Source organism: Canis aureus, chromosome 8 (genome assembly GCF_053574225.1).
Source record: "Canis aureus isolate CA01 chromosome 8, VMU_Caureus_v.1.0, whole genome shotgun sequence".
Classification (NCBI taxonomy): domain Eukaryota; kingdom Metazoa; phylum Chordata; class Mammalia; order Carnivora; family Canidae; genus Canis; species Canis aureus.
The window spans coordinates 53,730,985-53,748,252 of NC_135618.1; the positions used below are offsets into that span (position 1 = coordinate 53,730,985).

At 36.5% G+C, this 17,268-nt stretch overlaps 1 protein-coding gene and 1 pseudogene across 15 annotated transcripts in view; both read left to right on the forward strand.

Moving 5' to 3' along the window:
• LOC144319120 (phospholipid-transporting ATPase ABCA3-like) overlaps nucleotides 1-17,268 on the forward strand; it is a 198,089-nt gene that overhangs the window by 93,892 nt on the left and 86,929 nt on the right. For 14 of the 15 annotated variants that reach the window (XR_013385024.1, XM_077906926.1, XM_077906919.1 and 11 more), the window contains 4 exons: nucleotides 8,598-8,752; nucleotides 8,992-9,147; nucleotides 9,648-9,858; nucleotides 12,020-12,170. Coding sequence is in view for 14 of the 15 variants with exons in the window: in XM_077906926.1 (XP_077763052.1) it covers nucleotides 8,598-8,752; nucleotides 8,992-9,147; nucleotides 9,648-9,858; nucleotides 12,020-12,170 (673 nt within the window). In the remaining variant the exon portion in view is untranslated. The remainder of the gene's footprint in view (nucleotides 1-8,597; nucleotides 8,753-8,991; nucleotides 9,148-9,647; nucleotides 9,859-12,019; nucleotides 12,171-17,268) is intronic. The other variant, XM_077906923.1, reaches the window with a different exon arrangement.
• On the forward strand, nucleotides 12,333-13,153 carry LOC144318202 (proteasome subunit alpha type-3 pseudogene; annotated as a pseudogene).

The following is a 17,268-nucleotide window of genomic DNA, read 5'->3' on the forward strand; positions in this document are numbered from 1 at the left end:
GGAAACTTCTAACTCTGGGAAACGAACTAGGGGTGGTGGAAGGGAGGTGGGCCGGGGTGGGGGTGACTGGGTGATGGGCACTGAGGGGGGCACTTGATGGGATGAGCACTGGGTGTTATTCTATATGTTGGCAAATTGAACACCAATATAAAATAAATTTTAAAAAAGATTCATGGAAACTAATGAAAATGAAGATATAACCATTCAAAATCTTTGAGATACAGCAAAAGCAGTCTTAAGAGGGAAATATATCACAACACAAGCATCCCTCAAAAAATTGGAAAAAACACAAATACACAAGCTAACCTTGCGCCTAAAGGAACTGGAGAAAGAACAGCAAATAAAACCTACATCCAGCAGAAGACCGTTAATAAAGATTCAAGCAGAACTCAATGAAATAGAGACCAGAAGAACTGTAGAACAGATCAACAAAACCAGGAGTTGGTTCTTTGAAAGAATTAAGAAGATAGATAAAACATTAGCCAGCCTTATTAAAGACAAAAGAGAAAAGACTCAAATTAATAAAATCATAAATGTAAAAGGAGAGATCACCACCAATACCAAGGAAATACAGATGATTTTAAAAACATATTGCAAGCAGCTCTACGCCAATAAATTAGGCAATCTAGAAGAAATGGACACATTTCTGGAAAACCACAAACTACCAAAACTGGAACAGGAAGAAATAGAAAACCTGAACAGGCCAATAGCCAGGAAGGAAATTGAAGCAGTCATCAAAAACCTCCCAAGACACAAGAGTCCAGGGCCAGATGGCTTCCCAGGGGAATTCTATCAAACGTTTAAAGAAGAAACCATACCTATTCTACTAAAGCTGTTTGGAAAGATAGAAAGAGATGGAGTACTTCCAAATTCGTTCTATGAGGCCAGCATCACCTTAATTCCAAAACCAGACAAAGACTCCACCAAAAAGGAGAATTACAGACCAATATCCCGAATGAACACAGATGTAAAAATTCTCAACGAGATACTAGCCAATAGGATCCAAGAATACATTCAGAAGATTATTCACCATGACCATTTGGGATTTATCCCTGGGATGCAAGGCTGGTTCAGCACTCGTAAAGCAATCAGTGTGATTGATCTTATCAACAAGAGAAAAAACAAGAACCATAGGATCCTCTCAATAGATACAGAGAAAGCATTTGACAAAATACAACATCCATTACTGATCAAAAGTCTTCAGTGTAGGGATAGAGGGAACATTCCTCAGCATCTTAAAAGCTATCTACAAAAAGCCCACAGCAAATATCATTCTCAGTGGGGAAACACTGGGAATCTTTCCCCTAAGATCAGGAGATTAGGGATCCACTCTCACCACTGCTATTCAACATAGTATTAGAAGTCCTAGCCTCAGAAACAAAAGGCATTCAAATTGGCAAAGCAGTCAAACTCTTCCTCTTTGCAGATAACATGATACTGTACATAGAAAGCCCAAAAGACTCCACCCCAAGATTGCTAGAACTCATACAGCAATTCAGCAGTGTGGCAGGATACAACATCAATGCCCAGAAATCAGTGGCATTTCTATACACTAACAATGAGACTAAAGAAAGAGAAATTAAGGAGTCAATCCCATTTACAATTGCACCCAAAAGCAGAAGATACCTAGGAATAAACCTAACCAAAGAGGTAAAGGATCTGTACCCTAAAAAGTATAGAACACTTCTGAAAGAAATTGAGGAAGACACAAAGAGATGGAAAAATATTCCATGCTCATGGATTGGCAGAATTAATATTGTGAAAATGTCAGTGTTACCGAGGGCAATTTACACGTTCAATGCAATCCCTATCAAAATACCACGGACTTTCTTCAGAGAGTTAGAACAAATTATTTTAAGATTTGTGTGGAATCAGTAAAGACCCCAAATAGCCAGGGGAATTTTAAAAAAGAAAACCATATCTGGGGGCATCACAATGCCAGATTTCAGGTTGTACTACAAAGCTGTGATCATCAAGACAGTGTGGTACTGGCAGAAAAACAGACACATAGATCAATGGAACAGAATAGAGAATCCAGAAGTGGACCCTCAACTTTATGGTGAACTAATATTCGACAAAGGAGGAAAGACTATCCATTGGAAGGAAGACAGTCTCTTCAATAAATGGTGCTGGGAAACTTGTACATCCACATGCAGAAGATTGAAACCGGACCACTCTCTTTCACCATACACAAAGATAAACTCAAAATGGATAAAAGATCTAAATGTGAGACAAGATTCCATCAAAATCCTAGAGGAGAACACAGGCAACACCCTTTTTTAACTCGGCCACAGTAACTTCTTCCAAGATAACATTCACGAAGGCAAAAGAAACAAAAGCAAAAATGAACTATTTGGACTTCATCAACATTTCTAGTTCCTTAAGGCAGAATTTGGTTATTTGATTTCAATGCAAGTGTCTGCAAAGATAATTTTTTCTCTGAGACCTGATTTCCCTGCATTCAATAAGTTATGTCATACTGTGTTTACATTTTTGCTAGTCCCAGTGCATTTTCTAATTTCACTTGTAATTTCTTCTTTGAGAGTGTTGTTTAATTTTTGCATACTTATGAATTTTCCAGGTTTTTTTTCTATTGTTGACTTTTAGTTTCATTCCATTGTGATTGGAGAAGATACTTTGTATCACTTCAATCATTTTAAATTTAAGACTTGTTTTGTAGCCTAACATACTATCTATCTTGAAGAGCCCATGGGCATTTGAGAAGAATATGTTTTCTGCTGTGACTGGGCAGTGTTCTATATGTGTGGTTTAGGTTTAGCTGGTTTAAAGCATTAAATCTTCTGTTTCCTAACTGATCAGATCTCTCTAGTTTTCTCTTCATTGTTGAAAATGGGATATTAAAGTCTACAACTATTATTGTAGATCTGTTTATTTCTCCCGTCAATTCCATTATTTTTTGCTCATATATTTGGTGCTCTTTGTGAGGTACATATATGTTTACCATTGTTGTAATTTAATTTCTTCATGGGTTACTAACCTTCTTTGTCTTTTATAACAATTTTGTCTCAATATGTCTTTTGTATGTCTTATATGTCATACAATATGTCAATATGTCTTATATATCTACCCAGTTCTATTTTGTATTCTCTTTGCACAGAATTTCATGTTCTCATCTGCCACTTATGTCTTAAGTGAGTCTTTTAGAAATCATATGGGTGGATCACTTTCTATTTTACCAAATCTGCCATTCATTTGAGAGTTAATCTAGTTCCATTTAAAATAATTACTGAAAAGGAAGGACTTTTTGCCATTTTTCTGTTTCTGTACATCTTTTATATTCTGATATTTCTCCATTCCTGAATTGCTTATTTTGTGATTAATTTTTTTCCTTCGGTGTACTGTTTGATCTCCTTGTGTTTCTTTTTCTGTATAAATTTTTTAATGGTTGCCCTATGGATTACAATTAACATCTTAACTTTATAACAATTTGCCTAATTCCATTTAGTTCTATGAGTTCTTTCTGTGAGTTCTCTGGGCATATTTTAAGGCAAATTATTTAAATTCTCTCTCTAGTAAGTCCAGTGTCTGTACTTCCTCAAGGACAGTTTAACAGCAAGTTAAATGATATCATAGGACACTTTGATTTAATTTACAAACTAGTTCTCTAAGGCTCAAATTTTAAGAATTGGACTGGTGGTGGACAGTAAAGGAAAAAAGTACTTACTGTGGTGCTAAAGTATCTTTTTCTTTAGCATTTTGTCTTTAACCCTATTTTCCAGAATTTTTTTCAAAAATGTTTTTTACTAAATTTATAGATTTAAATATTTAAAATTTTGAAAACTATGGCATTTATTTCTATTGGTAGAATGTTTAAATTTTAGAAACAGTTATGAATTATGTGAGTACCATAATCCATCCCAGGTAGATTTCTGTTCCTTACTTTTTGGTTTTCCACATTGCTTTATTCTACCAAGATTTGCATGAATATCACCATAGCAAAGGCAGATTTATTTTTGAATATTGAATTTTATTTTTTAAATTTTTTAGCTTTATTATTTTTTAAGTTTGTTTTTATTGAAGTTAGATTTACCAACATATAGTATAACACCCAGTGCTCATCCCATCAAGTGCCCTCCTCAGTGCCTGTCACCCAGTTACCCCAACCCCTTCCCCACCTCCCCTTCTGCAACCCTTTGTTCATTTCCCAGAGTTAGGAGTCTCTCATGGTTTGTCTCCCTCTCTAATTGTTCCCACTCAGTTCCCCTCCTTTCCCTTATAATCCCTTTCACTATTTCTTAAATTCCACGTATGAGTAAAACCATATGATGATTTTCCTTCTCCGATTGACTTATTTTACTCAGCACAATACCCTCCAGTTCCATCCATGTCAAAGCAAATGGTGGGTATTCATCCTTTCTGATGGTTGAGTAATATTCCATGATTTTATATAATATATATATATATATATATATATATATATATATATATATATATACACACATTTTCTTTATCCGTTCATCTGTCGAAGGACATTGTGGCTCCTTCCATTGTTTGGCTATTGTGGATATTGCTGTTATAAACATTGGGGTACAAGTGTCCTGGTGTTTCACTACATCTGTATCTTTGGAATAAATACCCAGTAGTGCAGTTGCTGAGTTGTAGGGTAGCTTTATTTATTTATTTTTTATTTTTTAAAAGATTTTTAAAATTTGTTTATTCACAAGAGACACAGAGAGAAAGGCAGAGACACAGGCAGAGGGAGGAGAAGCAGGCTCCATGCAGGGAGCCCGATGTGGGACTCAGTCCTGGGAATCCAGGATCATGCCTGAGCCAAAGGGAGATGCCGAACTGCTGAGCCACACAGGCGTCCCAAGGTAGCTCTATTTTTAGAGAACCCAGAAATAGGCACTCAACTCTATGGTCAACTAATTTTCGACAAAGCAGGAAAGACTATCCACTGGAAAAAGGGACAGTCGCTTCAATAAATGGTGCTGGGAAAATTGGACAGCCATGTGCAGAAGAATGAAAGTAGATCATTCTCTTACACCATACACAAAGATAAACTCTAAATGGTTGAAAGATCTAAATGTGAGACAAGAATCCATCAAAATCCTGGAGGAGAACACAGGCAACCCCCTTTTTGAACTTGGCCACAGTTCTTGCAAGACACACCTATGAAGGCATAGGAAACAAGAGGAAAAATGAACTATTGGGACTTACTCAGGATAAAAAGCTTCTGCACAGCAAAAGAAACAGTCAACAAAACTAAAAGACAACCTACGGAATGGGAGAAGATATTTGCAAATGACATATCAGATAAAGGGTTAGTATCCAAGATCTATAAAGAACTTATTAAACTCAACACCAAAGAAACAAATAATCCAATCATGAAATGGGCAAAAGACATGAACAGAAATCTCACAGAGGAAGATATAGACATGGCCAACACGCACATGAGAAAATGCTCTGCATCACTTGCCATCAGAGAGATACAAATCAAAACCACAATGAGATACCACCTCACACCAGTGAGAATGGGGAAATTAACAAGACAGGAAACGACAAATTTTGGAGAGAATGTGGAGAAAGGGGAACCCTGTTGCACTGTTGGTGGGAATGTGAACTGGTACAGCCACTCTGGAAAACAGTGTGGAGGTTCCTCAAAGAGTTAAGAATATAGAATTGAATAACTGAATTTATTATAGCATTCATAATAAATGTTAGGTATTTCATCTTCAGCAGAAGAACTTTCAAAAACTTTGTTTTGATTCCATTAATTAGTTGGATGAACCAAATGGAACCAATATTACTTTTTTATTTGAATCATTTGATGACACTGATAAATAAAAGGCATTATATAATTGCTTAAAAAGTTTCTTCTGCTCATGGGCCTGAACATTTATAGCTATTCCATCATGAGGAAGTTTGGAATAAAATGACTGAAGCTAATTTAAATTGGTCTTTTAATTTCTAGATAGAAAGTCATGCCTCATGAAGGAATATGTAAACACACCTTCAGCAGCTGTAATTTTTAAATCACTCTCGTTGGGTCAATTTTAGTAAAACAAGTATGATTTTTTAAAGCAGATTAATTTTTCACTAGCTTTCATGTGGTCAGTGGTATCCATTGGACTTCTATGGGTAATGTATATTGATAAACTTATATGTGAATTAATCTTTAGTCTAAGCTTTCTAGAGAAATGGGCATTAAGCATTTAACTTTTCATCAGTCTTATCTTTTTTTCTTAGCTTACTCCAGAAAGGATTGTGCAATAAAAAGCATTGCTAAATGTGCAGGAAAGAGTTGATATAATAGCCCAGAGACTGCCCTCTTTAGAAAGGCATGCTTATAGGGTTGGGCTTTGGCTAGCATCTGAGAACTTGGATTTTGAGAGTGTTCCCATATTCCCTAATAAAAGTAGCTCACTGTACCTAAACTGTTTATGCAGACCATGTAGTTTATGCTGAACATCTGCTCTCCTTTGGGGGTCTAAAATTTTGGTATGTCCTAAGTGGAGGGTACCTTCCAATATGACCAGCCCCTTAATGCTGGGCCTCTGATGGGTTTCACTGATAGAGAACATTTCCCATGACTTACTGAAACTTGTTGCTGGAGGGCATCTGGGTGGCTCAGTGTCTGCTTTTGGCTCAGGTCATGATCCCAGGGTCCTGCTCAGTGGGGGACCCTGTTTCTCTCTCCCTCTCTGCTGCTCCTCTTGCTTGTACACTCTCTCTCTCTCTCTCTCAAATATAAAAAAAAATACTTGTTGCTGGAAGAATTAAGGGTGTCCTGTGGGACTCCACTGGATGTGTGCACCTGATTTCCCCTAGACTTTGCTATACATGCCTATCTTTTCTGCTGCTTTTGCTTTGAATCATTTTGCTGTGATAAACCTTAGCCATGAGTAGGACTATATGCTGAATTCTGTATTTCTGGCTTATCAACACTGGGGGCAATCTTGGAAACCCTTGACTCACCAAATGACAAGATAAATCAATTGCATAATTATATAAAATGATAAATTACAAGGTACCAAAGGAAAACGTCTAACCTGTTCTCTGTATGGTCGAGGTGAGGACTGCTTTCCCACAATTTCTCACAAAACTTTAAGTAGACCTTACCCAATTTTCCCACTTATCCAACCTGCCACGGTTCCTGGTGATACAATTCACAGGCACAACTGGCCTATATACCAAATGTCCAGGAAGGGCAGTACTACTGAGTACTTTTCCCACGCTAAAAAGTTCACTCTTTATAGCCTCGGTCATCACTCTTTATAGCCTCGGTCATCTTATCCCACTTTAGTGTATCAGGGAGTGCCTGTATAATTGTCTTTAAATGGATGTGTTAGTAACGTTGTATCAAGAACATTGTTACTGTTCCTCTTTCAGACCCATGCATTAAAGTGTGATAACTCTTACTTATTGTACATACTTCTCACATACCACTAGGCAAATATGCCAGAAGTCAGATATACCAAGTTAGAGGTATTCCAATCCAGCACCTGCCCCATCTTATGTTAGTATCATTAATGATGATACTTTGTTAAAAATGAAAAATCTGGGACAAATGTTAAATAGGTTAGAGGGCCTGGCAACAAGAGTAAAGGGAAACATTTTAATTACCCTAAATGTAATGGACAATCTTGAATACATTTTTCCTTTCCAGAGTGCTTTAAAAAATTTTTTTGTAATTTTTTTAGACTGTTTTTTGGGAGGGGAGATATCATTCTCAAGCAGACTATATGCTGAGCACAGAGCCGCATGCAGGGCTCGGTCTCATGATCCCAAGATCATGACCTGAGCCAAAGTCAGCTTGATTTTGGATATTTAACTGACTGAACCACCCAGGCACCCCTCAGAGTGTATTTTTTAAAGTGGAATTATTTTTATAAAGATTTATTTACTTTAGAAAGAGAGAGCTTTGGGGAGGGAGAGGGAAACACAAGCAGACTCCACACTAAGCAGGGAGAGCAGTGATCCCATGATCCTGAGATCAGATCTAAGCTGGAACCAAGAGTCCAGCTCAACCAGCTGGGCACAGAGGTGCCCCTTAAAGTAGAATTATTGAGTTGTGGAACTTAAGGAGTTTTGTAACTATTTAGAATGTTACCAACTTTTTCAGCAGAAAAATGGCCCAGTTGCCATCTTTGCATAAATGTTATGCAAATATTTTAAGGCCACTATATGTGATAACATTTTCTCTTCCAACAAAATTTTAACTTCTAGAGGGTTAGGGTCCTGTGTTCTGAATTTTTCATTTGAAAAAATCAGCCATTGTGTTTATAATGCAGTGCTCAGATCATAATATGGCTCATATATGTTATCAAATGGCAGACAATAGTACTAGAATATTAGAACAGCAAATTCTTCAAAGCATTTTGTAGCACTCAAGTAATTCATATTATTTCATATTCACCGAAAACTAGAATATATAGACAAAAAATAAAGGAAAAAAATTATTTCTTTCCTCATCATCAGAAAGTAACCCATTTATATTTACGACTACTACTTCTGTAGAAGGCTCTGATAGCTTTTTTTAGTAATCTTTAAGTAGACTGAAGTTTAGATGCTAATGGACAGTTAGTTTCTCTCGTAGAAGCTAAGCTTCTGTCATGTCCTCGGCTTAATTCCAGGTTTGACTCTTCCAACAAGTGGAAAGGTGTATATTAATGGATATGATATCTCAAAAGACATGAATCACGTCAGGAATAACTTGGGATTTTGCCCCCAGGATGACATATTGTTTGCAGAGTTGACAGTATCAGAACATCTTTATTTCTACTGTGTGGTGAGTCAAAGAGATGTTCTTTTCCCCCACTCTTCATATGCTTCAGGCAGTATGAACAAGGAACAACATCTTTACCCTAATTTAGTGGAATCTTTTTTGGCATTGTTCTTTTACCATAAAGGAAGGTGAAAGGAAGAATTGTCTCATATATAAATAGTTGTGTAAGAGAAGTTTTGATGTAAGATATATTTTAAGTATAAAGGTGGAAGTACCATGTAAACTCTGGCTTCTCTTTGTAGATAAAAGGAGTACCTCCAGAGATACGGCCCACAGAAGTTAATAAAATGCTAACTTCTTTTGGCCTGCTGGAAAAGCATGATGCAATTGCAAAGTCACTGAGTGGAGGAATGAAGCGCAAACTCTCCATAATTATAGCACTTATAGGAGGCTCCAAGGTAAAGAATGGTTAACGCGAATCCCTGCTTCAGATGGTATATGAAACTCACCTGACACAAACCTAAAAGCTGATATCAATCTAACTTTCTAAAAGGAACTTCCCAAATGGTAATCAGAGGGGATTCCCACTTTTGACCAGGTGCTGTAATGTGGTTATAGAGCTTGAAATTACTGGGGATCCCTGGATGGCTCAGCGGTTTGGCACCTGCCTTCGGCCCGGGGTGTGATCCTGGAGCCCTGGGATCAAGTCCCGCATCGGGTTCCCTGCATGGAGCCTGCCTCACCCTCTGCCTTTGTCTCTGCCCCCCTCCTTTCTCTGTATCTCTCATGAATAAATAAATAAAATCTTTTAAAAAAGAGAAATTACTATTAATTTTGCAGAGTTCTTAATAAAATATAGTGTAGATTATGTATCTTAACTTAAATATGCCCCCATAAATAGTAAGTTATCCCATAAGGGGGACAGCATAAATCATGGAATTGTTCTTCTGGTTTTTAGGTTGTGATACTTGATGAGCCAACATCTGGCATGGACCCAGTCTCAAGGAGATTCACCTGGAATGTCCTTCAGCAGTATAAACATGATCGGACCATCTTACTGACCACCCACCACATGGATGAGGCTGATGTTCTGGGTGACCGCATAGCCATCATGGTCAAGGGATCCCTGTGCTGCTGTGGCTCTTCAATTTTCCTTAAAAGGATATATGGTCTCTCTCCCTTTGATCATTTTTTGGATGCTAATGGCTTAATAATATTATTCAAACATGGTTTTTGTTATTATTGTCCCTCTACACAAGTCCTCAAAAACTTCCTGTGTCCTTAATTATGTTAGGTCTAAACTATTTAAATTGGTTTTTTGTAACTTAGACATTTCCTATCTAGTTAATTACTTCTCATTATTACTTAAGTATATTCTGACTTGGAAAATATTGTTTGTTGACCCCACAAAAGTCATGTTTATTTCTTTCATGTGGCTTCTACTGAAGTGTTAATTTGTTGGAGAAGTAAAGTAATGCTTTTGAGGGTTTAGCACATAGATTCGTGGCTTGGAGAGGAAAAAAATCAATGACTAGATATTTCTGACCCTTTTCAATCAAATCAGTATCAAACTCCCAGTATAATGAGTTAAATGCTTTCCAGTTTATTTTCATGAATATTCCTGAGATGTGGTGGTTGACCAACAAGAGTTTATTTTTATTTTTATTTTTTAATTTCTATTTATTTATGATAGTCACAGAGAGAGAGAGAGAGAGAGGCAGAGACACAGGCAAAGGGAGAAGCAGGCTCCATGCACCGGGACCCCGATGTGGGATTCGACCCCGGGTCTCCAGGATCGTGCCCTGGGCCAAAGGCCCGCGCCAAACCGCTGCGCCACCCAGGGATCCCCAACAAGACTTTATTGAACAGGAAATGACCAAACTGTGGAATAAAATTGTCTTGACTCTGATAAATATATAGTTTGGTTAGTCAGTAAGACTAGTACGTTGAAAGTGAACAATACAAAAGCTTATATAATTGTTTCTGAAATTACGTGTCTCAAAGCTGTGAGTATATCAGGATTTCAGAATGAGGAGGAGACAAATTAATGAGAATAGTTAAACATTCTGTCATTCTATTAATCATGAATTCAGTACTTGAATTCATTCATTCAACTCACATTTATTACAGGTGAGTTATATTCATGTTTACACATATTATCTCATCTAATCTTTATAACATCACCATTTTTATGAAGCAGAACAATGGGAGTGGACCTGGGTCCCTCTGGCACCAAGGCCCATGCTTGGTACTCTCATATGCTACCACTTCCCCATCAAAGAGGATGTAGGGTCTTACTTAAACTGTCAATTTTGTGAACGTCAGAAAGAGAGAGACTAATATTATTGAATTATTTTGCACTTACAGATGAGGATATAAAAATCCATAGTAGGTTAGTTATAGACACAAAAGTATTGCTCAGGTATATTGGTTATCCATAGAATGCCTTCAGTTACAGGCTTTATAAAGGCAATGGAGAAAAGAACAAAATCTTTTAGGAAAATGGACAAGTAAGTAAGAGCAAGAGGATAAAAATGGGACTTTTTTTACTCCTAGAACAATGAGGAAGTCAGCCTGGATCAGGTTTTTTGGGAGGATCAATAAGAAATTAAGTTTGATGGTCAGGGGTAGGAAATGGAAGGCATTGAAAACAAGAGTGGTTTTCATTAGATATGCAAATGTACATATAAGAAGAAGTTAGAAATATTGGATTCAGAAGCACCATTTTAGGATATAACAGTAAGCCAGCTTAAAGTGATGAATGATAAAATAAGAATAAGAGCAACAAGACCAGAAAGATGAGCATGTATGTGTGTATCCATACACAGATGTGTGGACAAACATACACATGAACATGTGTATGTATATAAAACCCTGAACAGATCAGAAAGACTTAGTGTCACAAGTCCACATAGCCTGTTTTTGTGTGACCAAGTAAAGACTTCCTAGTACAATAAGGTGAAATTTTGCAGTTTTCATTCATTAATATGATGAAGGTAAAGTTTCCACTTTTGATAAGTGTCTGAAATGTGATGAGTAAGCGTTAAGTATTTAAAGAATGACGGAAGGAAGAAAATCCAAAGAAAACATAAAACAATAAAACTTTACAAGTTTGAATTCTGGTAAGAATATGAAACCTATTTATCCCAAAGATTAAAGACAGGAACTAAGAGGAATGAGTTGAAGATGATTTGAAAATCATTTGTTCCTGAGCACAATCATGATTCCTCTTAAAAAATGAAATTTTTAACAGATGAGAGCTTGTTTTTGGGGGTAGGGAGTGTTAAGATTACATTTAAAATTTTTTGACTTTTTAATGAATGTTTTCAGGTGTGGGATACCACATAATTATAGTGAAGGAACCTCATTGTGATGTTGAACAAATTACTCGACTCGTTGAACAGCATGTACCTGATGCCAGACTGGAAACCAATGTTGCAGCTGAATTATCATTTATCCTACCCAAAAAGCACACGGACAGGTAAAGATCCAGAGAATGTTAGATAAATGGTTTTAGATTACCAAAAATAACTATTACTTTTCCAGGTTTCCTTGGGCTTGGCAAGTAGATTCTTTCTAGTTGCCACTTGATAAGTAATAGTCAAAAATTTACTTTCCAAGGCAAATCATGAGAGAGCCTGCTATGAAACTGTGGCTCCAGTGTGCTTTAGGCCTTGAAGCACCTTAAGTCCCACAAGTCTAGCATGATGAGCAGTCAAGGCAGAGTATGACCTATCAGCCTCTACAGTCTGTCCTAATGGAAGAGTTTTTCAAGTTGTATTTGCAGTGAAGGCTGTGGAAAATGATAGTATAGCTATTGGAATCAGATGTAAAGATGGCATTGTTTTGGGGGTAGAAAAGTTAGTCCTTTCTAAACTTTACAAAGTTCCAACAAACAACTTTTTAATGTTGATTGGCATTTGGAATGGCACTAGCAGGTTTGTTGGCAGATGCTCGTTCTTTAGCAATCATTGCAAAAGAAGCTTCCAACTTTAGATCTAATTTTGGCTATAACTTTCCATTAAAATGTCTTTCAACAAGAGTGGCCATGTATATACATGTATATATACTCTACAGTGCTTTTAGACCTTTTGGCTGTGGTTTCATGTTAAGGTCTTACAGTGTGAGTGATGGTGCACAGCCCTACATCAGGAGTGTCATATGGTTATTGGGGCTGTGCCATTGGCAAAGCCAGGTAAGCTGCAAAAGATGAATAGAAAAGCTTCAGATGAAAAAAATGACCCACTGTGATGTTGTTAAATAAGTTGCAAAAATAATTTACATAGTACATAATGAAGTTAAGGATAAAGCTTTTGAACTAGAGCTCAGCTGGGTTGGTGAAATAACTAAAGGAAGGCATGAAATTGTTCCAAATGATAAAAAGGAAGAGACAGAGAGATATGCTACATAATCTTTGAAGAAGAAGATTAATCAAATGATGGTAATATGTTATATGTACTTTAGCATCTTTAAAATTTCTAATACAGTCCTGTATAACTCTTTAGCCCTGTTATTATATATCCATTCGTCAATTTTATTAAATTTTTATCTTATAAAAATATTTACTTCCTGAGGATTTCATTATTTGTAGAGGGGTGTCATGCAAGTTAGGTTTAATTTGGGCTTGTCTTGATATATTATTTCTATTTCTGAATGCCTGTTGTTAAGTAATGACTAAGATATGGTAAGTTATTAGCACAAATTTTCTTCTTGCTGAGTGAAATCAAGTGAGTTACTAAGATAATAAGAGAAATAGTAGCCTATATAACAGCAGCTCCTGGAGGAAGAAACTCTAGAAACCAGAGGAAACAGGCAGTTTGCCCACAACCATTAACCAAATTAGTTGTCAAAGGAAGAAGCAAGGAATAATAATTGTGTTTGGAATGTGTATGTTAACTAAGGGAAGAGGAGACTCATAAACTTCCACAGACTGTTCCAATTTCATCTTCTTGCAAGATGTAATTAACTAGCTTCGTATTCCCTTACACCATAAAACAAGCTTGTTGGCATTCTCAAAAGAAGATAGAGGGGAATGTCTTCAACTGGCTAAGGAGTATCTACAAAAAGCCTATAGCTAACATCATACACAGTGGTGAGAAACTCAAAGCTTTCCCATTAATATCAGGACAAAGGCAAGGAAATCTCTCTCCACTGCTTTCCCACATCATGTTGAAGGTCCTAGCTAATGTAATAAGAAAAGACAAGGAAATGTTATGTAGATTGGGAAGGAAGAAATAAAACTACCTTTGTTTACAGATGATACAATCATCTTATACAGAATATCTGAAAGAATTGACAAAAAAAAACCCTCCTGGAATTAATAAGTGATTATAGCAAAGAGGCAATATGCAAAGTTAGTATGCAAAAGTAAATCACTTTCCTATATGTTGGCAATGAACAACATATAGGAAACATTTGAAATTATAAACACACTTCCAAAATTTAGTACATCCAAAAATGAAATGTTTAGGTATAAACCTACCAAATACCAAATATATGCAAGTTCTACCAAACTTGGATGAATGAAATAGAAAAACTAAATAAATTAGATATTTTATGTTTATGTATAGGAAGACTAATATTGTTAGATGTCAGTTCTTCCCAGCTTGATCTATAGATTCAATATAATCTTATTTTATTTTATTTTATTTAAAAGATTTTATTTATTCATGAGAGACACAGAGAGAGTGAGAAGCAGGCTCCCCACAGGGGGCCTGATGTGGGACTCAATCCCCCCATCTGGAATCACATCCTGAGCCAAAGGCAGACGCTCAACCATTGAGCCACTCAGGTGTCCCACAATCTTTTTTTTTTTTTTAAGTAGGCTCCAGTCCCAGTGCAGAGCCCAACATGGGGCTTAAACCCACGTTCCTGAGATCAAGACTCAGACCCTCAACCAACTGAGCCACTCAGACACCCCTAATGTAATCCTCATAAAAATCCCAATAAGTTATTTGGTGGATATAGACAAATTGATTCTAAAGTTTATATAGAGAGGCAAAAGACTCTAAATAGGCAACACAGTATTGAAGGAGAAAAATGTTGGAGGACTGACACTAACCAGTTTCAAGACTTGGTATAAATCTGCTGTAATCATGACAGTGTGATATTAGTCAAAGAATAGAAAAGTAGATCAATGGAACAGAACGGCAAGTCCAGAAATAGACCAATATAAATATAGTCAACTGATCTTTGTCAAAGAAGCAATGGAGAAAAAAGAGCCTTTTCAACAAGTGGTGCTAGAATCACTGGACATCCATATGAAAAATAAATTAACGTAGACACATATCTTACACCTTTCAGGAAAATTAACTCAAAATGGATCATAGGTCTAGATGTAAAATGAGAAACTATATAACTGCTAGAAGATAATCTAGGAGAAACCCGAGATGCCCATTGGTATGGCAATGAGTTTTTAGATACAACACTAATAGCATGATCTCTAAAAGAAATAATTGAAAATCTGGGCTTTATTAAAATGAAAAACTGTGCTCTGTGATGGGCAATATCTAGAGAATTAGAAGGCAACCCATGGATGGGGAAAAATATTTGCAGACACACATCTGATAAAAGATTGTTATCCAAAATATTCTTAGAACACAACAATAAGAAAACATACAACCCAATTTAAAAATGGGTTGAAGACTTGTTTTTAAATATTTATTTTAGAGAAAGAGAGTGTGCAGAGGGGAGGGGCAGAGAGAGGGAGAGAGAATCCCAAGCAGACCTTGTGCTGAGTGCAGAGCCCAATGCAGAGCTCAGTCTTGTGACCCATGCAATCATAATCTGAGGTGAAACTGAGTCTGATGCTTAACTGAATGAACCACTTAGTCACTCCTAAAAATGGGTCAAAGACTTTAATAGATGCCTCACCAAAGAAGATGGGTGGAAGATGAGCGTATGAAAAGATGCCCATTTCATATCAGGTAAATGCAAACTAAAACAATAATTAGATATCACCACACATTGATTAGAATGGCCCAAATCCAGAACACCGACAACACCAAATGCTGATGAGAATGTGGATCAACAGGGACTCTCATTCATTCATTGCTTGGCAGAATGCAAAATGGCACAGCCACTTTGGAAGATAATTTGGTGATTTCCTACAAAACTAAACATACTCTTAACCATTCAATTCAGCAGTATATGCATATTTAAAGTAGTTAAAAACTTACATACACAAAAAAAACCTGCACACGGATATTTATAGCAGCTTTATTCATAATTGCCAAGACTTGTAAGCAAGTAAGACGTCCTCAGTAAGTGAATAAACTGTGCTTCATCCTAATGATGGAATATTTTTATTTTTATTTTTTTGATGGAATATTTTTAAAAGATTTTTATTTATTTATTTGAGGAGGGGGAGAGGAAGCGAGAGCACAAGTAGGCAGAGCGGCCCGGAGAGGGAGGGGGAGAGGGAGAAGCAGGCTCCTTGCTGAGCAGAGAGTCTGATGTGGGGCTCGATCCTAGGACCCAGGGATCATGACCTGCACCAAAGGCAGATGTTTGACTGCACCAGGTGTCCCCACAGTGTTCTCTTTAATCTTAACTAGGATAATGAAGAAGAAAGTTTCCAAATTTTTAAGAATTTAAAATTTATATAGTTCTATGTTGTGCAAGGGATACAGGCATGAATAGTACCCATTACTTTGGATGGAATAGAGGAAAAGTTGATAAACTGCCTGACATCATATTATTCATTTATTTGTTTATTGTATTGTCTTATGTCTCACACTAAAATGTGATATCAAGGACTTAGTTTTGTTCACTTCTCTGTCTCCTGGACTGAGAACATTGCTTAGCACATAGTTGGCACTACCTAAATATTTGATGAATGGGTTAAATAATCATTGATGAGTCACAATTATAAATGGTTACTTATGGAAGTATAAGGTGCTCTTATATTGGAATCATCAGGAAAAGTGAGCAGCATGTAAGCCCAGTATCCAAATGATGAATAAAATTAAGGTAAGAGAGGAACTGGGTTAAAAACAATTTTTGGAGGAAAAAAATATTGGAAAAAAAGGACATGTCACATTTGAGAGCCTAGACAAAGGCCAGTGTGGTTGAAGCATGGAGGGAAAAGTGCACAGATATGACTATTGTTGCATTGGAATATCTTTTTCTATCCCTTCACTTTCTTTTTTTGAGCACTCAGTTTCTTTTCTTTGATTCTTTCTTTCTCTCTCTTGCATGTTTTATGTATATGATGTCATATTTTCATCTCTTTATTTTGTGTATCTCTTGACTAATTTTTGTAGATATAATTGGTTTCACTACTTTTGTGATTTAACCTCCATATTGGCATTATAAGCCATTAATCTACTACCTTTACTGTATGTGCACTTTTACCAATGAGGTGTTTTTCCTTTCATAATTTTCTAACAGGTAATAATTGCCTTTTTTTTCACTTAAACAAATCCCTTTAGCATCTTGTTAGGTTAGTATAATGATGATGAACTCATTTTAACTTTTGTTTATCTGGGAAACTCTTTTTTTTTTCTTCAATTCTGAATGGTACCCTTCCTGGGTAGAGTATTCTTGGTTGTAGCTTTTTTCCTTTCATAACTTTGAGT